At 53.5% G+C, this 23,820-nt stretch overlaps 1 protein-coding gene across 1 annotated transcript; it reads right to left on the reverse strand.

Moving 5' to 3' along the window:
* Positions 1 to 1,222: 1,222 nt before the first annotated feature.
* SLC13A2 (solute carrier family 13 member 2) lies at positions 1,223 to 22,435 on the reverse strand. The gene is made up of 12 exons (XM_060133655.1): positions 22,334 to 22,435; positions 9,048 to 9,176; positions 8,133 to 8,269; positions 7,823 to 8,037; positions 7,087 to 7,267; positions 6,863 to 6,985; positions 4,799 to 5,017; positions 4,498 to 4,586; positions 4,089 to 4,210; positions 2,793 to 2,954; positions 2,009 to 2,146; positions 1,223 to 1,516 (listed from the first exon to the last, which is right to left on the reverse strand). Exons 1-12 carry the CDS (start codon positions 22,433 to 22,435, stop codon positions 1,346 to 1,348), a joined length of 1,788 nt encoding a protein of 595 aa, XP_059989638.1. The 3' UTR covers positions 1,223 to 1,345.
* Between the last annotated feature and the right edge of the window lie 1,385 nt (positions 22,436 to 23,820).

Genomic DNA, 23,820 nt, shown 5'->3' on the forward strand with positions numbered 1-23,820 from the left:
TTCCCTGTTTTACGGGGCATGAGAGTGATGGTAAAGATCTCTTTTTATTCTCCCACTGCAGCAGAAGGGACCTCCTGGAAACCTCCATCTAGATGAACTTCCAGCCAGGAAGGGACGTTGAGCTCCCAGGATGGATGGTGGATGTGGTGACATCCTTCCCCACCCCCACCCTGCCTTGCCAGATAAATGAAAACTCTGGAATTCATGAAGGAGGAGAGGCAGAGGAGAGGGGGAGGGGAGGTTGGGAGGCAGAATGATCCAGAGTGCAGTCTGGTCCTGGACTCTGAAGGCCATAGTTTTGAACCTGTTCCTGTGAGTCTCCCCTGTATTCTTCTTGCCGCAGGTTGCCATTTGGGGTGAGGGTCCCTCTTTCTGGGCATCTAGCGTGGGTCAGCCTGCCTCCCCTGGTCTGGTGGGACTGGTTTTTCCAGCTGTGGAGGGGTCTGTGAGGAGTTGGCAGGGGCAGAGGGTTTTACAGTAAATGCCCAGGGAGGGCTCTGGGAATGGGGAGGCTGGTTTTCTCAAAGACATGCAGGGAGTGGAAGCTCCCAATTAGCCGGGCCGGGTGGTGTCAGGGCTGCTTTCCTGGGTGGCTGCGTCCACTCCGACAGGCCTTGGCAGAGCTCCCTGGCCATTACCTTCTCCCTTGGGTGGGAGGGGTGCCAAGGGGGCCGCCATACAGGACAGATGCCAGGTCCCCTCCCAGCGTATTTCCCAACCTGGGGTCTGAACCATGTTGGGGAGAAGCCCTGGAAAGTGCCGCGAAAAACCACCACAGATTCTACTGAAAGACTTTAATGGGGCTGATATTTGAACCTCCCCCCAGACCTGAGAGGCTGGGGGGAACTCAGTATGTTGGGCCAGTCCCAGAGACTGTAGCCATGGCAACTGCTGGTAGGCTTTGCTGCCCAGGCAGCTCCAACCCTGAGTTTCAATAAATAGAGGACAAAAGGGTCTGGTCACCCACCAAGCTGGGGAGACAAAGACCTGGAGTGCCAGACAGAGCACGCTGTCGTGTCTGTGACCTCGCAAGTGTACGTTGTCAAGCACACACCACCTAGGATCATCACACACGCAAAGCCCCCTTGCAGAACATCCTCACATGACACACCATCTTTACACACACACACACACACACACACACACACACGTACATACACATACACACACTTTCCTCAGACACGTAGGACTGAGCTCACGTACATCTCCCTCGAAGACACACATGAGGTTAGGTATACATGTGCCTTTCCCTCAATGTTTGCCTTGGGGCCTGGGTTTCCCCTCCCAGCTCAGAGGAATAGGAACGAGGTGGGTCTTCCTGGCTTGGGCCAGATTATACCGTGGTCTAGGGGCTGGGTGTTGTGACGTTTGCCTGGCTGACCCCACAGAAGCCTGTGGTGTTGGACTGGGCCCAGGAGGGGAATCTGTGCAGGTCGAACATGGGGATGCTCCAGGTGTTGATGGCCAGCGTGATGACCAGGACCCCGATGATGTTGAGCATGAATCCTGCGCGGGCCTGGGGTGAGGAGAGCCAGTCTGGATGAGTGGGTGTTGAGCTGGGCCAGTACCCATCCCTTAGGTGTTCATAGGTGCTCAGGAGCTCCCTCACTAGCAAACCTCTCCCTGGGAAGTCCTCCCTTGGGTCTAACCTGCAGCACTAGGTGATGCCCCTACCACTGGCTTTAATCCCAGTGCTCACAGGGGAAAGGGGAGCTTCCAGGGCCCTGAGTCATTCTCTCTGAGTCCATATCCCTGGGTCCGGGTGCCTGGCATCTTGGTGCCTTCCCTAAGTTCCTCACCCCTCCTCTCCCTCTCAGTGGCCTAGGGCTGGCTGGGCCTGAAGATACTCCAACTGGGGATCACGTTCCAGCCTCCCCTGCTGCCACCCACCCCAACAGGGTCCACTCTAAACTCTGAGAATCTCAGCGGCTTTAAGCTACTCTGTGGTCCACCAAGATGGAAAGACAGAGCAGGGAGTGCTGAGGCGTTGGAGACCCCTGCCACTCACCATGTCTGTCACTTTGAGGCCCCCGAATGAGAAGGCGATGGCGTTGGGCGGGGTGGCCACAGGCAACATGAAGGCCAGGGAGCTGGAAAGCGTGCAGGGGAGCATGACGTAGAGAGGGTGGATGCAGATGGCCTGAGACTGGAGGGGGAGACAGTGGGGCAGAGCTGATCACAGTCTCCGTCCCAGAGGGGAAGGCGTGGTCCCCATTCTCCTGCTCCCCTCTCTGAGGGACAACCCCCATCCCCACCCCAATATACACTCTGGCCATGAACCCACCACTTCTGCCAGAAGGTACCTGGTGACCTGCAAAGGGCCCCTTGACCTCTCTGGAGGGGATAAGTGTGCAGCCCTGCCCTGTGGGGCGTGGGAAGGGGAGGGACCCATAAAACGGATCTCAAAGGGACTTGTGGGTGTCATCATCAAAGGCTGTGGGAACGCGCCTGGAGAAGGGGCTGGGGACGCTCCGGGGAGCAATTTCATGCCGTCACCTCAGGAATGACAAGAACAGGAGCTGGCCCAGGGAGGTGGGCGAGGCCGCCAGTGATCCCCATCAGGATACTCCAGGGGTGATATCATCAGGGATGGAGTGAGTCAGGGGGCAGAGGGCCTTGGGGCCCAAAGTTACTGAAGAGCCTGGGGAAGGGTGGAAGCTCAGGGGTCTTTTCCCAGAAATGAGAGGAGGTGCAGACAGGTCATTCTGACCTTCAGGCAGGGCCCCGCACTTCTGCAGGCAGTGTGGGCAGAAGGGCTGCCTGGAGGAGGTGTGTCTGCAGGGCCAGCTCACCATGGAAGCCAAGATGGGCAGGAAGATTGTGGTGGTGGCCACGTTGCTGGTGCACTCAGTGAAGGTGGCGATCAGGAGGCAGAGGATTAAGGCAATGGCGGGAGGCGGCACACTCTCCAGCGGGGTCAGCTTGTCCCCCAGCCACTGCGACAGGCCCGATTCCTGTAGGCAGAGGAGGGTGATGTGTGGGAGGCTGGGCTGCCTGGGGCCCCAAAGTCCCCTGCTGAGGCTCTGGGAGGGTCCTGCTCTTGCCTGCGCCTCTCTAGAATCTTCAGAGAAAAGGGCAGCTTGGGAGGGAAGATGAGACCCAGCTGAAACCTGGGGGCCCCCTCTGCTGCTCTTGAAGGACAGTTGGGTGTGGGCAGAAGGGTCAGATGGGAAGCGAAGGGGCTTTCTTGGGAAACCTGGGGCTTGGGGAGAGTAAAGACCTTTGACCCCATTTACTCCTGCTCTCCTGACCTCTCTTCAGGAGGTTCCTGGCCAACCTTAGCCCTCTGCCTGCCCCCTCCAGCCTAGCAGGTTGGGACAGGGGGCGACCTTGCTCCCAGCAAGGAGGGAGAAGGGGAAGGGCCCTGGTAGAGGCTGGGAAGAGGCCAACAGGGGGACGCGGACAGTTCACAGGGTCAGAAGAGCTCCAAGGTCTTGCCTTGCCCACACCTATAATGCCAGAATGTGAGCCCCAGGGAGCTGGGACTTTATTATATACAATGTTGCCCGCTTAGCACCCAGCACCCAGCACAGCGCTTGGCACAGTCAGTGAGCGCTTGTTGGAGGAACTAACCAATCCCTGACCCAGGATAGCTCCTGTCCGTGCAGTGAATGAGCTTAGCCAGAACACCGAGGCCTGGGGGTGCAGGTTCAGGGATTTCTGTCTGGGATGGAGGCTATGGGGAATGACGACCCGGTCCCCAGAGCCTGGCTGGGTATGATCATGGTGCCCCCTGGTGGCCTCAGCTAGCAAACTGTGTCAACCCAATGCCAGCCAACTACTCCCTGGTGCTAAAGCTTTGGCATTCTCTGTCTGGCAGGCGGTGAGGGGATGGACTGGGTGATCGCCGAGTACAGTCCCTGCTCACCAGAGAAGCCCCCACTAGGGAGAGGTCCCTATGGCTTGTGTTTCCTCCCCCTCTCTTAGGGCTCTAACCTGTTTCTCCAGCTGCTGCAAAGGCTCTGCCCACCAGGGGGCTCCTAAGTGGGGGGGGTCAGGGCTCCCCTGTGTGGGAGAGAAGCAGGGCCCCTCTGTCCCTGTCACAGGGTCTCCCTCAAGTGGGTTGGGGAGGGAGTGGGGTCTGTCACCTCACTGCCCTTGGCCAGGGCAAAGCCACCGCCCAGAAGAAGCACGATATTCCAAGGCATCTTCTCTTTAACTATTTTCCAGTTGAGGAGGGCAGGAGGGGCCTTCAGCTTCTCTGGTTTTCCTACTCCCCAAGCAGAAGAGGATGGGTCACCAAGAGCCAACAGGCTTTCCTCCCCTTCCCTTCCCCCCTCTGTACAGGTGGGTCCCTATCAGAGCTTAATGCATGGAAGAGAGGGACCCTCAGTTCTGCAACATCATGACTTTGTCCCTGAGTCCCTGTGCCCTTGGCAAATCACCCCAGCTTCTCTGGGCTCGGTCTACTCCTGCCGAGTGTGGTCAAAGGGACGTCACATGCCAGAAGGCGGGGTCTGCCCAGAGGCCCTTCTCTGCCCCAGACCAGGTGCTTACCTGGTTCCTGAGTCAGCCCTGGGATCTTGGAGGGCACGATGAACAAAATTACACCGATTAAGATGGCTACTGTCCCGTCGGATGGCATGCTGCGGGCGGGGCAGGGAGGGCAGGCTTAGCGGCTTAGGGCTGCTCAGGGTCACAGGATGGAGGGGGGCTGGAGAGGAGCCCCTCCCACAGATGTGCCAACCCCTCCTGGCAAGTTCCCCCCACCTCACCCCAGCGTTACTTCCTGTTCTGCGTTGGGGGCCCTGCTCCCTTCCCTCCTCTTGGAAGTATTTCTCCTCCCCGCAGTGCTCACCTATTCCCATTCTCATCGGAAAAAGCCAGGTTACCCCAGCCGGTGAAAAAGCCTGGCTCCCGAGTGAACCAGAGCACCACCAATAAGACAAAGAGGATGGTGACAGCCTTTTCTGCAAAGGTCATGGGGCCCAGCCGCTTGTGCTCTCTCCGGATGACTTCGAAGGCTGCTCGCTCTTGTTTCCTCATCTGGTCCCCCAAGCCACAGTTCTTCCGGAAGCTGCAGGTAGGGGTGGGGACAGCTTGTAAGGGCACCACACCAGGCAGGGGAGCAAGGGGCTGTGAGTGCCTGTGGTTTTGTTGTTGTTGTTGTTTTGGCCGGGGCCACGCGGCTTGCGGGATCTTAGTTCCCAGGCCAGGGAGTGAACCAAGGGCCACAGCAGTGAAAGTGCTGAGTCCCAACCATTGGACTGCCAGGGAACTCCCATGAGTTGTAAAGGTTCCCAAGGTTCTGGAAGAAGAGAAGAAGACTCTGGGGTGTCATGGCTCTTATTTAGCAGAGGGGAGGCTGAGGATAGGGGATTGGGTTTCCCTGTGCTTGTCCCTGCTCCATGTGCCCCATTGACCCCTCTGTCCTTCTAGGAATTCTCTTGTGCTGAGCCTTCCCTTGCCCAGAGTGAGGAGGCCCTAGAGGTCTAGACCCCAGGTCTCCTTCTGGCCCTGACTCATCTCTCCCCACCTCCAATAGCCTTTCAGGAAATCCTCCCTTCCCTCTCTTACTGCTTCTGGGCATCCTCTGCCAGCCTGGGCCCCACCCACACTGTCCTCTGAGGCACAGGAGTCTGTAGCCCACTTCCATGTGCTTAACTCACTTTGACTTTTCACTTGGGCAAATCTCAACTCCCCTGCTGGACTTGTGAGTTCCTCAAGGGAAAAACCATGCTTCACACATCTTTGAATCCTTGATGTTGCTTAGCACTGTGCTGGTCTCTTTGACTAACACTTTGCTTTGTACCATCCCCAACCTCAATCCAGCCTCCCTGCACCTGCCCAAGCAATTTGACAGCAACAATGCTTAAAAACTCTCAATGGCTCCCCACTGCCTGGGCAGGATGGACAAATAACAACTTATACCCACAATAACAGTCATACCACCACTCTTAGCCTGTACTATAGCAGACATCACTAATCAATCCCAGACTTGATTCCAGCTGAGCTCCAGCAGGGTCTCACATGATTTTCAACTCAGAGCTCTAGTGACTACTAGTAATCAAGGGCTGGAAGTAGGAACAGAACCTCTTTACTACTCTTGGCCTCAAGAGGAAGGTCCATACTCTTTATGTGGCACATAATCTTCCCCTGCCTACTTCTCCAGCTTCATATGCTGATACTCTTTTTTCCTCTTTGTGTTTCAGTCACACAGAACTAGAGTTCCCCCAAACCCAGCGTGCTCTTTCTTGCCTCTGTACCTTTGTACACAAGCTCTTCCTGCTGCTGGAATGACTTTACCTCGTTCTCTACCTGGCTGACTTCTAACTCTACAAGATTCAGTTCAGGCATCATCTCTGCCAGGGGACTTCTAGAATCTTCACTATCCTGGGCTGTCCTCCCACAGCACCTGGGCTTTCCTCTGTCACTGCTCCTACCTTATCATCACCCATTAGATGGTGAGCTCCAAAGACAGGGACTGTCTAATGCTTCTAGCGTTCTCAGTGCCTAGCAGAGGGCCAGGCACACAGTAGGAGCACAACAAGGACTTTTGTAACTGACGATGCTCACAGCGTGTGCTTCTTAAGCACCTGCCAAAGGATTGGGGATTGTTATGGAATGGGACCTGGCCTGGGCATCAGGAGATCTGGTTTTCAGTCCCAGCACTGACACATCTCGTTGTGTACCATGTCTTGAACCTCAGTTTGCTCATCTGATAGATGGGCTAATACTCTCCAAACAGTAATTCCCTCAAATGGTGGGGGGGCAAGTGCACAGAAGGGCCTTGGGAGGGAGAGGCCTTCTCACCGGGATGGTGATTATGCCCTTTTCCGCAGGGCTACCTGGGTACCAAACTGGAAGCTCCTAGAGGGTAAGGGCAGGCACCTGGGCAGCTCTTACCCACTCCACCACTTACTTGAAGCCTAAGAAGAGGAACTGCAGCCACACCCAGGAAAGCAGCAGCAAGATGACCATGGTGGGGAAGGCAAAGAAAAACCAGGAGGCGAAGTTCACCACGTTGCCATTTTGGGGAAAGATCCTGAAGAGGGATTCAGGCTGCTGTGTGACGTTGCCCGGCGACCAGCCTGCGCCACTTGCCCCCCAGTCAGAATGCAGACCCCCTCCCACTCAGTCACTCACGAGTTGACCTGGCCTTGCAGTACCAGGTTTGTTGTGGTGCCAGTCAGGGTGGCGATGCCCCCGATGCTGGCCGAGTAGCACACACACAGGCTCATGCCCTGGGTGAAGCGGAGCTGCTCCTCGTTCTGCTGTGCCCCGGACTCCGAAGGAACAGGGGGCGCAGGGCCATCCTGCTTGTTGTCTGGGAACAAGGGAGAGCTCAGGTTGGGGATGGGCGCAGGGCCAGTTCTGGGGAGCCTGGTGGGAGCTCCAGGGTCTCTGGGGCACCTTGTCACTGAGCAGCCTAGACCCAGGCTGGGGGCAGGGCAGAGGCTGCTTCCAGGTCTGCAAGGGCCAGCACTCCCTGGAGTCTCAGGCCGGAGTGATCCCCCCAGACACCACCTGGCCCAACCCCTCTTCTGAGAGAGGGAAACTGAGGCACAGAGAAGGGAAGAAGACTGTCCAAACCACACCGGAAGAGTGGAGCCTGGACCCGTGACAGCCCACCCAGGCTTCCGCTCTCGGCTTGCCAGGGTGACCTAGCATCTCGGTTTGCCCAGGACTGAGGGAATTCCCTGCCCGTGGGACTTTTCATTTCAAAACCAGGAAAATCCCAGGCAAACCAAGGACACGTGGGTCACCGAACTTCTTGCTTCCCTCTTGTCTCCCTCAACGTGCCAGGATGACTACTCCTCTCATGGGCATCGCCTCAGACCCTCCTCAAGGACTGAGGGCTCGGGGCAGGGCCTGGCGTCACCTTTCTCCTCAAGCTTGGTCTCTTCCTTCTGGGGACTCGGCTCCTGGAGCTCAAAGGCGGGGTTGTTCCTGCCCTCCTCAGCATCCGTGCCCGTGGGCGTCCCGTGCAGCTGATCCAGGACGGCACGGGCGATGGGCACCATCATGGCAGTGGTGGCTGTGTTGCTGATCCACATGGACAGGAAGGCCGTGACCACCATGAAACCCAGGATCAGCCTAACAACGGACAGACGGACACACGGGTGCTCCAGCATCCCTTCAAGGGCACACCGCCACCCCAGGTCCTCCACACTTGGTCTGTGGGAACTCACAGGGAGGGCCGCACCCCGATGGTGAGAAGCACGCGGAGGGCGATGCGCTTGTGCAGATTCCAGTGTTCCACGGCCAGGGCCACTAGCATCCCCCCGATGAATAGCATGTTGCTGTCCTTAAGGTACTCAGTGCTGACCTGGCAGGCGGGGACAGTGGAGAAGGAGGAAGAGTTCCCCCCATGCCTCTGGGCGTACAGGGTGCCGACACTGATATTCCCGCACACGGAGGTTGGTCCCCTGGGCTCTTGGACCCAAATGGAAATGGTCTTTGGATCATCTGCCATTGAATATTAACCAGTTTCCTGTCTTCCTGCCAAAGTCATTCTTTCTCCCCTCAGGAATGACTGAGACATCATCTAACCTGAATCCACTCCTGTTGCAAGCCATTGACTGAGAGATAAAGCATTTAATGCTCTTTCTAGAAACTAACGCAGCAGTTCTCAGTGTGGTCCCTGGGCCAGCATCATCAACAACCTGGAACTTGCTAGAAATGAAATGCTTAGACCCTGCTCCAGATCTCCTGAGTCAGAAACTCTGGGGTAGAGCCAGCAATGTGTTTAAATAGTTCTGCAGGTGATCCTGGTGCATCTGCTCAAGTTTCAGAGCCACTGAACTAGAAGGATACAAACTCTCTAGCTGGCTATCAAGGCCCCCTTTTCCTTCCCTCATCTAGGCCTAGTTGCTCCCACTTTGAATTAACTCTTGACACCAACCATGCACCTGGCATTTCTAGAATGCCTTCCCCCCTGTCTTCTAGTTGACTCCTCCCTCAGTGCTCCCCAACCTGCCAAGCAGAGGCAGGGACCCCTCTTCCATGTGCCCTGTCTGTGGTGAGGCTTCCTCCGTCATCAGCGTCCTAGGGCAGACCCCCCTCCACCCCTGGGAGCACGTCGTCCTGTGGGTGGGGAGGCTTACCACGGAGGCACCCATGATGCCCATCATGGGGAACATGACGGTGGGGAGGAAGGCGGTGATAGCCAGGGGCAGAGCCTCGGTGCACCAGAGGAACGCCATGAGGATGATGGTGTAGGCACAGTAGGCTTCCTGCAGGCGGGAGGGGAACGGCAAAGCTGTTGGAGGGGGCAGGCCTGTGTCCCAGAGTCATGTCACCTCCTGTCCCCAGAGAAAACAGGCCATTTGTAACAGTGTGGGGAGAGCCTGTGAAACTCACAGTCCTTGATTCCCGAGCCCCAGGTCCCATTTAAAAATAGAAATAGAAAACAAAGCAAAACACTCACCACCTTGTCTTTAACCCTGGGGAGCCTAGACATTATAATCCAGCCACTGGATTATAATCCAGTCCCCTGGGGACGGCAGGGGGCTCAGGTGAGGATCCTTACATGAGACGGAGGCTCATCTAGATGAAACTGGGGCCTGGGAAATGCGGATCCCTGCCTGGCACCCTGGCCTTCCCTGCTTCATCAAGAGCCTGTAAGAGTATATTTATTTGTATGACGATTTAAGTAGTATTTGTTCCTTCTGCTAGGAGCTGAGTTCCATGAAGACAGAGTCAGTTTTGTATCTGGATCCTTGGAGCTCAGGACCCAGGAGTCTTCAGAGCAAATCTTTTCTGAATGAATAAACCACTGAAAAGTTTTAGGAATAGTGGGGTCTCCTTCCTAGTAATCCTGGCATGACCACTGTTTCACATAACTCCCCTATCCCCGCCTTGTGCGGGGAATTGTGGAGTAAACCCTGAGTCATGGTCTTGTGAGTCTTGGGGTACCAGAGACCCCCCTTTCCCTCATGAGGCTCCCAAAGCTAGAAAGGCCTGACCTCAGGCCTGGGAGGGGACCTGGAGCAGGAATGAAGTCAGACAACCCCAGATGTCAGGGGCCCACCCTCCTTGACAGAGCCTCTCCGCAGGCCTGGGGAGGGAGGACGGGGGAATCATTAGCCAGAAGGAAGCCTCCAGGGAAGGGGGTGCCTGGCATCCAACCCTCCTCGGGACACCTGCCCACTCTTTGTTTGCCAAAGGAAGAGGCTGCCTGCTGGGACTATGGGCTGGAGACTCCTCCTCTCTTACCTGTCTCAACTGCCCTGCCCCTTTTGCTTTCTCCACCTGGTATAGGCTGGGCTCACCCCTTATACCTCACGCCTTTAGTACCCTGAAGCTTGAAGGAAGGTCTTGGGGAGAGGAAGCTGCTGTTTACTGAGGAACTCTTAGGAGCTGGGTGTTTTCATGTTTGTAGTTACAGCCGTGGGTGTGTGTGGTGGTCTTATGTTATAGATGACCTCCAGAAGGTATGTGGCTTGCTCAAGGTCACAGAACTAGGGAGTGGCAGAGCCAGGTTGGAACCCAGGCAAGGTGTGCAGGATTGCATAATTCTAAGAGCACTCCCCGACTAGTCTACATAAGTGGCATCCTGGGGGGTGGGGTGGCACCCAGCCTGCCCAGCCAAGTCCGTCTGATGCCAGGCTCACTTTCTTTCCATGAAACTTCCACCACCTTTCTCACCCTGGACATGAACTCATTGGCACAAAGGGTGGGGCCACCTTGATCCTTGAGCAGAGACCCACCCCTCCTCCTCCCCCAGCAGGCAGTAGATTCTGCTGAAGCTGCTGTTCTTTCAACCATTTTCTCACCTGCAGTGTGCACAGCCTGTTACCCATCTTCCCGTGGGGCTAAGGGCAAGCCAGCCCTCTGAACCCTGGTGTGCCCCCATGCCCTCACCCCCCAGAATTCTCTGGCCAGAGACAAGGGGTGGGGGCTGGGCCGGATGCTTTGCTGATTCAAGAAGAAAGCTCTGCTAATAACGACAGCAGAAGCATCGTCAAGGACTACTCCATGCCAGGCATGGTGCTCTATGCACTTCAGGTGGTTTTTAATGACATTTAGTTGCTCTGTGAGGTAATGACTATTGTTCCCATTTCACGGATGAAGAAACAAAGGTGCAAATAAAGTAAGTAAATTTCTCAAAGTCACACAGATCAGTGAAGAATCCAGGCCATCTGGTTCTTGAGCCCCAGCTTTTTGCTTCTCCCCTGAGCTTTCTCCCTTGCTACTGGAGGGTGTCCCCCAGCCTCAGGTGCGCTGTGACCAGCAGGGTGTACGAGAGTGAGTTAGGACTCTGGATCCAAATGGAACTGTCTTCGCTGGGGCCTGCCACTTCCTGTTGCCCGGCTCTGGGCAAGTTCCTTCACTTCTGGGTCCCCATCTGCACCCTCCAAAGAGAGCTGTGAGCATCAGTGTGTTGAATCTATGGCTCCTCTACTCCGTCACAACTTCCTGGTGTCCCTCTCCGTGTCTGTCCGTCTGTCTCTGGATCAAAACCCAAAACCACTTTCAAAGTTCCATTCAGAAGCTTACTCTGGCCCTGGTGGCTCTGGCCCCGTGTCCCCATCCCACCCTCCCGGGTAGTCGGTCCAACTGTAGAGTTAGTTGGTCCGTAACTCGCTGACCTGCTTTTCCTGGTTCATGGGGCTCTTAAATGGGGCGTGGAATGCCAAGGATTCATGAAGTTGGATGGGAAAACAATTTCATCTTTTAGCTAACATCTAACTAAGGTTATGAACAGAGGCAACAAAACCATAGAGCTGCTGTTTTGTGGGGGTGGGCGGGGTGGGGGGGGTGCCTCGCCGTGCAGCTTGAGGGATCTTAGTTCCCCGAGCAGGAATTGAACCCGGGCCCACAAAGCGCCCCGAGTCCTAATCAGAGGACCACCAGGGAACTCCCAAAACCACATAGCTGTTAACGTTGCTATGGGCGATTTTGTCACAGAAACTTGATTGTGGCTGTCAGCTGTTAGGTACCTGCACAGATTAGTGGTTGCAATGGACTCAAAATATATCTCAAAATATTGTTTACATCCATCACTCTTTTGAAATTATGGTAGTTATCATACCAACACTAGATCTTATTTAATGCTTTAATAAGGAAGCATCTGTATTTCTGAATTGCAATTAATTTTTTCATAGTTTTATAACTGTATTTCAGAATGGTTGGTTTCCTTTGTCATCCTATACATTTTATTTTGTGCATTTCAAAGCAATATTCTGAGAAGGGCCCACAGTCTTCACCAGACAGCCAGTGGCATTCATGGCTCAGAAACGGGAACAGAACCTGGGGGATCCTTTCTCCTTGGCCCCACAATGTGTCTGATTCCACGATCTGTATCCCCAGTGTTAGAAGTGGGAAGTCGGGAATCAGACCTGGGCTCCAGGGCCGCCTTATACTCTCTGCCTTGTTGCCCAGCTCAACGCATCTTGGGCTGGCCAAGCTCAGCTGGTGGCCTATGGCATGGGCCCCAACTGGCTTAGTCCCCAGTCATGCTACATTGCATGTCTCCATATGCCATCGGCAGAGGGCACAGCCTGCACCCTGTCTGAGGCAGCCCCTCCTGGAGCTCAGATACCAGCAGGGAAGAATTTTCTCTTGGCGGCTAACGCTCTTCTTTCTACCTCTGTCAGTACGTCCTCCTTCTGCGATCCAGCAGGCTAGTTGTTCCCCAGCTGCTCCTTGGCTGTAGAATGTACTCCTTTCTCAGCCTGGGCTCTGGAGGACAGGGGTCAACTTTCTTTCACCTCCCTGTCTCTAGCCCCTCCCTCTTTTGCTGGTGCTGGCCTGGGTCTATTAATCCTTCCTTCCCACTTGGGCCCCTGGCCCTGCTGTGCCAGGAGACTACCGTGGTCAGATCCCCATTCCTCTCTCCCCCCAGGCTGTCCCTGCTATTGAGGGCTCATCAGGCTTTCACTGGACAAATAACCTCTCTGCTCCAGGTCTCCAGTCCTGCTGGTTCAACACCTCCAATGCTCCCCTTTACTTCTCTCCAGCTCTGGGCCAATAGCCTGGTCCAAGCCCCTGCATCTGTTACCAAGATTTCTGCAAGAGCTTCCTTATTCACCTCCTAGCTTCCTCTTTTGCCCCTGAAATCTCTTCTTCTTGCTGTAGCCAGAGTGATCTTGAGGCACAAACCTGTTTAATCCACACCCTGTCCCCCAACACACACACACACACACACACACACACCCCTAAAAGCAGCTCAAATCCCGGCAGGCTTTCTCACTGCTCTTAGGAAAATTTGGGGGCTGGTCTGTGCCTCTCCTCCTTGCTCTCTCTGGTCCAGCCACAGTGGCCCTCTTCCAGTTTCTCAAATGCTCCATCTTCCCTGTAGCCACAGGGCATTGGTACCTAATCTCCTCTCTTGTCTTCCCTCCCCACTTTGCTCACCTGATGTCTACTCATTCTTGAGATCTTAACTCAAATGTTCCTTTTTCAGGGAAGCCTCCGTGGGTTTCAGGGGTATAGTCCCCATTTTTCACAGCCTATGCCCCTGTACCTCTTCTGCATAGCACTCATCACGGTCTGTAGTTAAACATTTGCTTTCACAAATTTCTCATGATGAATATCAACCTTTGTTGCCAGACCTTACTCTCCAGGGAGCAGGGTCTGGGTCTGTTTCTGCTCACATTAGCAGGGTGCCTGGCACCTCTACGGAGCTGACACTGGATAAATGAGTGAGTGAATGTCAGACACTAGGGTACAGACATGAATCAGACCTGGCCCCGGCCTTCGGGGAGTCTGAGTGCCCTGTGTGGGCTGGTCTGTAGTCATGGCGGGCTGCCTGGCAAAGCCAACAGTGAAGAGAAGAGATAAAGCCTCAGATGGCTTCCAAACCCCAAGGCTGGCAACTTGCTTCTTTTGTGATAGGAAACAAAGGTCAGAGGTCAGGAAACCTGAGCGCCCAGGCCCAGCTTTATTGCTGCATATCCTTGGGCAAGGTATTTAACCTCTCTCAGCTTGGGTTTTTTTTTTTTTTTTTTTTGGTAAGTAATATTGAGCATTTCTAACTATACACACATTACTGTCTTTTATGCAGGGTCCTTTTCTACAAATGGGAATAAGAGAAACACACTCCTTGCTGGGTTATTATGAAGATGAGGGGTGTGACTGAGAAGGTCTAAGCTGTAGAGGAGTGTAGATGGCAGTGAGCAGATCGCTGGGTTGGCCTTGGCGCAGAAACCTGCTCCCGGGCTGCTGGGGAACCAGGGTGGATACATGACATACAAATGAAGATGGTAGTGCCAGGGAATCCAGGGTAGACTCTGGACACTGGGTGTGGGCAGGGTGGGGACCTGTGGGCATCACGGCCTTTACCCGTTACGGGCACAGAGCAGCCTGTGGCCATTGGGCAGCAGCAAAAATGCCCACACTCTCAAAGGTGTCACATCTTATTCGTCCTGGTGATTGAAGGTTAGCCCTGGGGTGGGCTACTCCCACTGCCCCTCTGCGCCTGGCAAGTAGGGATGCTGCTGGGGAGTGAGGCGAGGCCCTGGGTGGCAGCCAGCACCATTGCAAAGGAGAGACCAGAGAATGGAGTCCCAGAGATGGGGCCCCTTCTCTGAGCCTCCCTCCATCTGGACTGAGGAAGGCTTCCAGAGAGGGCACACTGAGTGGGTACTGAGGGATGAATAGGAGTTCTGTGGGTGGGCAAAAGGTGTTAGCATGAGGGAGTAAGCACAGAGGGAATGGAATGAGGCATAAAAGATCAAGATACATTCTTGTGGGGGAAGGGATGTAATGCTCGCCTGCCTGCCAAGAGAGGAATCTAGGACTTTATCTGGAAGACAAAGGTGAAAACGGGAGGAGGCCCTTGAAGGATTGTAAAGAGAGGGTGACACTGTCAGGTTGGTGTTTCTATTAAAAGATTACGCTGATGCCGCCATATGTGTTTTTTAAAAATGTGTCCACAGGTGTTTGTACACACATAGGAAAATCTCTGATTCAGGGATTCTTACCCTTTTCTGGTACCAGGATTCCCTTAGCAGCCTGATGAAGCCTTCCAACTCCTTTTTAGAATAATGTTTTAAAATGCATTGAATAAAATGCACAGGATTACAAGGGACACCAATTATATCAAAGTACAGTTATTAAAATATGAAAAAATGGGTAAGATGTGATATAATGTGACTCTTAACTACTAAGCTCTTCACGGGCTAATGGCTACTGTAATTTCAAAGTCATGGTTAACATAATATGTCAAGGGACTGGCAACAGCTCTCATACGATTTGAAAATATCTCTGATACCTACTGGTGGCAAAGTCAAAAATATCGTTCTTTACTATCGTGGTTTGTTGTCCACATTCATCACAGAAGGAAATGTTTCACCCTTTTGTGCTGTTGGACTTTGTGTAATGTGCATGTATCACCTAATTAAATAAATCAATCACCTCAAGATGAAAATAGGGGGCTTACACCTGCGGTACTGTGGCAGGTGGATTGGCAGACACAGAAGCTGGGAGGTGACAGGTGGCCCTGCTGGGATGTCCAGTGGGGAGATGACAGGGGCTCAGAGAAGTCATGGCAGTAGAGATGGAGAGAGAGGACGGACTCCAGAGATGTTAGGAGATGGAAGACAGAGGGTTTGAGTGATGGCTGCTGGGTCGGGTGGGAGGAGGAAAACTCCAGGTGCCTTTCCTGAGTGTTCAGGTGCGTAGTGACCCCAAGGAAAGGAGCCATGAGACAGGACTTGGGGAAGGAGGTGCAGAGTGGGGTGTGTGTGTGTGTGTGTGTGTGTGTGTGTGTGTGTGTGTGTGATATTCCTTCCAGGAATAATAGGCCCATGCAAATGCCGAATACCTTGAGAGACTACACATAAAAGGCGACAATGGCCAGTCCATACGCAAATATATGTCCTACAATCTCTGCGGTAACCAGCCCTGTAGCCAAACTACCACCTGCATAGCAACTGACCCCAAATGGGCAGGATTTGCTCCATGACCGCCAGCCTCCTTAATTTTCGATCCCCACTTGCTCGCTACCTCCACTTCCAACTCAGGACTAATCAGTGAAAACCAAATGTGCTCTCCTAACAATCAGAGAGGATACCCCACTTCTAGTTAGCCCCCCTCCAGCTTCCCCCCGCCAACAACCTCCAGTCAGGGCACACCTGAAGGCTTCCCTCTTTCCACTCTAAAGCGTCCCCACCCCCTGCCTTTGAGGCTCTGCCGAAAGCAAGGATGGAGGCTGATTCCCTTCCTAGCCTCGCCTCATCTCATTTGAGTGATCTTCGTTTAATTCCGCACCTTAACGTGAATGCCTTTGTTGCATCATCTTCTGCTTTAAGAGGCCAAAGGGAAAAACAATGGGTCTGAGTGTCTGAGAAAAACAATGGGTCTGAGTGTCTGAGAAAATAAAAGTGCGGGGGAGAGTCCTGACATCACAGTTTGGGCCAGGGCCAGGGCCAGGGCCAGGGCCAGGCCCGCCTGCGTCCCCTAAAGAGCAAACCGGCAGGCGGGAGTTGAAGATGAGAGAAGCATTCCCGCACTCCTCCGTGCATCTGAGCCCTACAACTGCCCTGGGCCCTGCTGCTGGATTCCGTTCAGGAAACCGTACTGCTGAAGAGTCTCCTTGGCTTTCCCATTCTTGACCTTCACCTAGCAGGTGCTGGAAGTGTGGACATGATTTGGTCATCTGGGGGTGAAGTTCGAGCTGGGGAACCTTCTCTCTCTTCTCCAGGGATCTCCCTGGCTTTGGAGGCTGGCCCCTACTCCCAGGGCCTTCAGAGGCCAGAAAACCAGACTTCACGCAGTCCAGTGCTGATCGTGGCCACACTTAAGGACCACACCTCACTGCCCTGGGCGTGTTGACCAGACACACCCCGCCTTCCTGTTTCATTGGTGGGAACACCAAGGCCCTCATGAACAGAAGAAGTCTATGGAAATAAGTCAGGCATCTACACAATGCCCGAAACTCTGTGTTGTGTTTTCCAGGGGCCCGGAATTCAGACAAGGGGCAGAGGGTTCAGGGAAGCATTGTTTATCAGGGAAGATAGAGGCCTTCCAGGCAGGCCCCGGAAGCGAGGTCCAAATTCCTTGCACAGTTTTCATGCCCACAATCCTGGTCTGTCTTTGGGGTTCAGGAATAGCTTGCAGTAAGGGTATTTTAGTCACACAGATTTTAAAGTGCGTGTGCACGCACACACCTACTGTTCTTATATCCTAGGCATGCAGGGATTCAGAGTAAGAAATCCTGCCCTCTTTTCTTAATGTAAATACAGTCTGGATTTCAGCTAAGCTCTGTTCTGGCAAACATGGTACCACGGGCAGATAGTTTTCACAGATGATTCTGTTGGGTCCTGGGAGGTATTTGCATTTTCGACTCTAACTTACTAGCTCTTTGACCTCTGAGTAAGTATTTATCCCTCGTGACCCTCAGCATAAAATCCTCACTCCTTCCCCGGACGTTATAGGGCTGACATTGGCTGGCCTCTCTCTACCTCTCTAAACTTAACCTCAGTCATCTTCTGCTCACTCAGGTCCACATGCCGTGCCGGCCTCATTTATCCCTCCACCTTGCCAAGCTCACCCCTGGCCTTGGGTTTTGCACTACGCGTTCTGCCTAGATGGCTCCTGGCCTAGAGCTGTGCTTGGCTAGCTCTTCCTTGCCAGTCAGGCCCTAGGGAAATATCAGTACCCCAGGAGGCTGTCTCTGATCACCGCATCTAGGGCAGCCCCTCCCCAGGCCATAGTCACAGCCTGCTGTATGGTTTTCACTGCATGGACAGTAGATGCTTTTTGTGTGTCCCTCCACACCCCCTGCACCCCCAGGATCGCAAGTTCCCCTGAATCCTACCTCCCACTCCCTGCACCTAAACAGTACCTCTCACTTGTTCCTAATAAATGAATGAACGGATGAGTGAATGAATAGATGTAAGGTTTCCGGCACACCGATGGTGCTTCTTGGGTATCTGGTTGCAGGGGTTGGGGAAGCACTGAGAAGACCTCAGGCCTCACTGGCTCCCAATCACTGGGACCCCGCAGTGGGCGATGGGCATTTCCGGGATTCTGTTGCTAACTCCTCAAACATTCCTTACTATTTCCAATCCCCACGCCTTTGCTCCTGCCATTTCCTTCACCTGGCCTGCCCTCTATTGATGCCTCTGACTGTTGAAATCTCGCTCAGCCTTCAAGGCCTAACTCAGATTCTCCCTTAACTCAGATGGAAGGATTTTCTCCTTCCTCTGAGCTCCTGCAGACTTCTGGCTATAATCCGTGGGGCATGAACACACGGTCCTCTAGATTGAAAGCATCTTGAGGACAGAACATCTGTATTCCTTTTTGGTAACCCCCAGCACAGAGCAAGAGCTCGACAGACATCCCAGACTGAACGACAGTGGAAGGATTGGCTGACGGCTGGATGGACATGGCGGTAGATGGCTCAAGTGGTGACTCACAACAGGGGACTACCTTGCATCCTTAGACAGCCTTAGCCAAGGCCAGATTCCAGTTCAGACTTTGCCTTTTTCTAGCTGGGACTTGAGGCAAATTCCTTTATCACTCTGGGCCTCAATTTACATGTCTGTAAAATGGAGACAACAGTAGTAACCTCACAGTAACTCAGAGGTTATTTCGAGAAATAAATGGGTTAGTGTTTTGAAGTGCTTGGTACAATGACTAGCACACACAAAAATACCGAAGAAATGTCAACAAGTATTATAAGGACACAGGCCTGAGCCTAGTCTGGGCCTCCTCTTTTCCACTTCAGGGCCCAGGGTCATGGAGGTAAGCTCAGGATCCACTGCAGAGAGCAGGGACTCAGCAGGAATTCACGACGGGGCCCTCTTTGCCCACATTCACTCATTTGACAAGTATTTGTTGAACACCTACTATGTGCCAGGTACTGGGGGTTCTGCATGGAAAAAGACAAAGTCCCTGCCTTCACGGAGCCTACATTCTAATGTAGGGGGGTGTCGGAAAATAAATAGAAAATAAAGGGATACAGGGCTTCCCTGGTGGCACAGTGGTTGAGAGTCCGCCTGCTGATGCGGGGGACGCGGGTTCGTGCCCCGGTCCGGGAAGATGCCACATGCCGCAGAGCGGCTGGGCCCGTGAGCCATGGCCGCTGAGCCTGCGCGTCCGGAGCCTGTGCTCCGCAACGGGAGAGGCCACAGCAGTGAGAGGTCCGCCTACCGCAAAAAAAAAAAAAAAAAAAAAAAAAAAAAGGGATACATCATTTCAGATAGCGAAAGCCCTTTAAATAACAGGTTTTTGTAATAAAAATGACCGGTGCTGCTCAGAGGAGCCTTTTCTGAGGAGGCAGATTTCAGCTGACATGTAAGAAGTGAGAGGGAAGCCTCTGGGAGAAGAACATTCCAGGCAGGAAGATGAGCAATTTGAGGAAGAGAAAGGCTGGAGAAGAGCAAATAAGAGGCAGGATACGGGGCAGGAGCCCCCGACAACTCGTGGCTACCCTGAGAGGTTTGGATTTTATTTTAAGTTTGACGAGAAGCCTCTGTGGGGTTTTAAGCAGGGTAGTGATCTTATGTTTGGAATAGATCATCCTGGAGTTTGGGTGAAGAACGGTCTGGGGACGTAGAGAACAGACTTGTGGTTGCCAAGGGGGAGGTGGAGGTGGGCGGGGGATGGGCTGGGAGTTTGGGGTTAGCAGATACAAACTATTATATAGAGAATGGATAAACCACTAGGTCCTACTGTATAGCACAGGGAACTATATTCAATATCCTGTGATAAACCATAATGGAAAAAATTATGAAAAAGAATGTACATATATGTACAACTGAATCACTTTGTTATACAGCAGAAATTAACACAACATTGTAAATCAACTCTACTTCAATTAAAAAAAAAGAGAATGGTCTGGGGAGGAGTAGGGATGGGAGAGAAACGATGGCGGCCAGGACCAGAGTGGAGGTAGTGGAAAGCGATTCCATTCAGTGTATTTTTGGTGAAAACACTGGTCAACAGGATCTGCTGGTGCTTGTGGAAGTGAAGGAAAGAAAGGCATCAGGAATGGCTCTGAGGTGGACAGTTGAGCCATATCTTGAGGAGTAAGATCGCAGGGAGAGTCGGCTGAGATGAGTAATCAGGGTTGTGATCTGGATATGCCAATGTGTATGCTGCATAAAAGGAAATGTTCAGGGCTTCCCTGGTGACGCAGTGGTTGAGAGTCTGCCTGCCGATGCAGGGGACACGGGTTCGTGCCCCGGTCCAGGAGGATCCCACATGCCGCGGAGCGGCTGGGCCTGTGAGCCATGGCCGCTGAGCCTGCGCGTCCGGAGCCTGTGCTCCGCAACGGGAGAGGCCACAACAGCGTACCACAAAAAAAAAAAAAAAAAAAAAAAGGGAAATGTTCAGGGGGGAGGTGTCCAGTGTTAGTTGGATAATACAAGTTTGGAAATTAGAGCTGGGGTTTCAGATTGGGGAATCATCAGCATAGAGATGCTTTTTAAGGCAGGAGACAACAGATCACCTGCGGGCGAGGATAGGGAGAAGTAGCCGGGAAAAATGGTCAAAGGAAAACCAGGAGAAGCCAAAAGAAGACAGCATAGCAAAGAAGAGGTGACCAGCTGTGACGAGCGCTGCCGAGGGGGTGAGGGAGGTGAGCATGGAACAGGGGTTTGGTGACACGGACGCTGATGGGAACTTGACAAGAGCCCTCTCGGTAGGTAGAGTCTTGGAGACTGGATCTGTCTGTCTAAGGAGAGACGGGTAGTGTAGTCAGTCTCTGAGGCCTTCTTTTGGGAGAGAGAGCAGAGAAACCAGGTATCTGTGGAGGGACTGTGGGACTGGCGGAGGGTTTGTTTGTCTTTTCATGTGAGAGGGATTAGAGCTTGTTTGCATGCTGATGGGAGAGATGAGGCAAAGAGGGAAAAGTTGATGATGCTGGAGAGGAGAGGATAATTACAGGAGCAAAGTCCTTGAGAGGGACTGGTAGCCAGGGCCCCAGTGGAGGGGCTGGCCTCCACAGATGGAACCTGGGACAGTTCATCTGAGTCAGGACAGGGGAGACAACATCTGTAGGTGGAAAGCAGGCGGCAGGGAGGGGTACAGCACAGGGAACACAGGGGCTCCTGACACATCGCACTCCCACAAGGAGGCCTGGCTTCTCGTCCTGACTCAGGCTTTCCTGAGTGACCGAGGGCAAGTTTCTAAATCTTTCTGGGCTGTACCTTCTTGGGGAGTAAAATGGGCATCACAGTTCCTGTCTGTCCTTCCTTCCGGGATTAACACACTTGGCTCAGCCTGTCTGGAAACTGATCTGATGGGTCCCTAGCATAGAGAGGCCACTGGCTTTGGCCTGGGATAAGGGTCCTCTCATAGGTCAGCCAGGCCCTGCCACCTACCAGGAGCTGTGCCACTACCTCCCTAGTTCTTTACCCTTCTGGGATACCTCGAACAAAAATCTTGCCTCGATTTCCCTGTCTGTGACTAAAGGAAGCAAATGGCTCAATGAGCAAGTGAGGGTGGGGCGGCGGGTGTGGGGTGAGGCCAGGGCCAGGATTAGGTCTCAGCCTTCCGGAGGCAGGCAGCACAGGCTTTGTAGCCAGACCACACCCCCAGCTCTGCCACTGCCTAACTATGCCACTTGCCAGAGGGAGGTTTCCTGTGAAGCTTGGACTTCAAGGCCGCCTCCTGGACCTACCCTTCCCAAAGTCCCGTGTTAATTTTAGATTCAAGATCTTGTCTTCTTTTACTTACAAGGGGAGCCCCAAAGTGTATACTATCTGACCTCCAGAAAACAGGATCTGCCCTGGGATTTTGGGTGACTTAACTTCACTTTCCCCGTCTGTAAAATGGGAGTCAGACCTGCGTCATAAGATGGGAGAGAGGGTTCCTGGGTACATGGTACAGGGTGTGCAGTGGAGGGCTCCAGTAAATGAGAGCCGAAGTTATGACTCCTGCTGCTTGCATGGGGGTGGGCAGGAAGCAGTGGCATTTGCTCCTCCATTCAAGGTGTGCATCTGTATTGCCCACTGGCAGGATCTCCTCCTTCAATTCCCACCCCTCCTCCGCAGGAGACTTAGCTCTTGGGATCACAGGTGAGCGCCTCCTCTTTCTGTTTGTACTCTTAAATGCACAAACTGTCTGAGGCCAGCTTCCTTCTAATCCCCTTCCTTCCCTCTCAAGCAGCTAGCCCAGCTCATACCCTCCCAGTCAACTCACCTGCTTCCACCTGCACCTCCTTTACGGCGCTAGGTTTCCTGCCTCCCAAGGGAGTAGATACCAAGTGCACCTAAGCAATTCACATTGGGCTCCTACTACTGGGTGCCGAACAAAAGCCCCCCCATTGACCTCTTACTCCTCAGGCCTCAGGAGGACCAGGTGGTGACAGCCTAGGCTGCCAGGCTAGGAGGGATGAATGGGTGATGCTGGTCCTAAGGATGCCCGACCCCAGGGCCACACGGCCCCTCCCCTGCTCCCTTGGAGCTTCTCTGTGCCCAGGACCCCACGTCCTTACCTTAGTAGGGATGAGGATGGGCAGAGGCAGCAGGAAAATGGGTAGGAAGAATACAATCAGGTAGAAGCGATAGGCCCACAGGCCCTGCCAGCAGGTGGCCATGGTGTGGATCCACGTGGGCTGCCGGGTCACCCTCCAGATCCAGGGAACTGCAGGACCGACAGTGTAGCAGGTAGCCGCCTAAGCAGGCTTATATAAAGCCGCTGGAGGGTTAACCATTGACCCACCCTGGCAATCAGAGTGTTTTTAGAGTCCGGGAGGTGACAGTCAGGAAGAAGGATCTGCAGGGAGTGTAAAGATCAGGAAGACTTTGCAAACAAAGGGAGGAGGGCAAGATCCGGGGATAAAGCCTTCAGTTTCTTTCAAGAAGTTGAGCCCAGAGTTAATTCCTTCTGTGTGTGGGCTACTAAGGGCTGAATGTGGAAGGAGCAGGAGAAGGAAGGGCGCCTGGGAAGCCCCACAGCCGGCATCCACGGAGCAAGTCCCAGAGCACGCTCCCCAGCCCAGTCCCCCTCTCTCTTACTCCTCCAAAGAGGAGTTCTCTGAGCAGTTTATACAGGGCCTTGGGTTGGGCAGCCCAGCCTCCAGAGACATCCTGCCCTCTGGGGGTTTCCAGTCTAGGACTGAGGAAGGGCTGCAGTAAGCCCTTCTCCTTCCAGGTATCAAGGAAACTGTCAGAGCCACTGGAACCGACCAACTCGTATACACTGTGCTGTGTGATGCACTGACAATCATTCTTTCGGCTGCACTGAGCAGCACGTGGGATCTTAGTTCCGCAACCAGGGCTTGAACTTGCTCCCCCTGCGCTGGAAGTGCGGAGTCTTAACCACTGGACCGCCAGGGGAGTCCTCTGCAAGGACTTCATTTGGGAACAGCCACTTCCTTGTTGATGTGTTGACGTATGACAGGGATACAGTAAAGGCTCACTTTTGTAGGTTCTCCCTGGCCCCCCACTCCCAACCCCAAGCTCCCATGGAACACCGGCAAAGATTGTTTCATATTTTGGAAACATGTTTAATCTCTCATCCATCCATCCACCAAACAAGTATTTGACACTGATTACGGTGTTAAGGAGGCAGAGAGATTAAAATGCCACTGGTAATAGTTAACATTTGCTCAGCATTCAGTACAAGCCTGTTAGTTTACTAGTTCATTTACTCTGTACAACCACACCAGGAGTTAGGTGTTACTATTCCATTTTACAGTTGGGGTAACCGAGGCCCCAAGACACAAGCCAGCCAGAATTCAAACATGCTTTAGGAGTGCCCTGGGGAGGTCCAAACCAGTATGGCAACTCCAGGCGAAAGGAAACAGTAGGAGTATTGAACAAAGGCTCTTGGAAAAGGTGACACCTCAGTGAAGTCTGGAAGGTTGAGTCTAATTTGGCCCCAAGGTGACAGAGGTATGATCTCAAGCAGCGGCAAGAGTGAACCAAGACCTGGAGGATGGAGTGTGTGGATATATCTACCCAGAGCCTCTGTCTCTTG

This window comes from Lagenorhynchus albirostris, chromosome 20, assembly GCF_949774975.1.
Source record: "Lagenorhynchus albirostris chromosome 20, mLagAlb1.1, whole genome shotgun sequence".
In the NCBI taxonomy this organism is placed as follows: Eukaryota; Metazoa; Chordata; class Mammalia; order Artiodactyla; family Delphinidae; genus Lagenorhynchus; species Lagenorhynchus albirostris.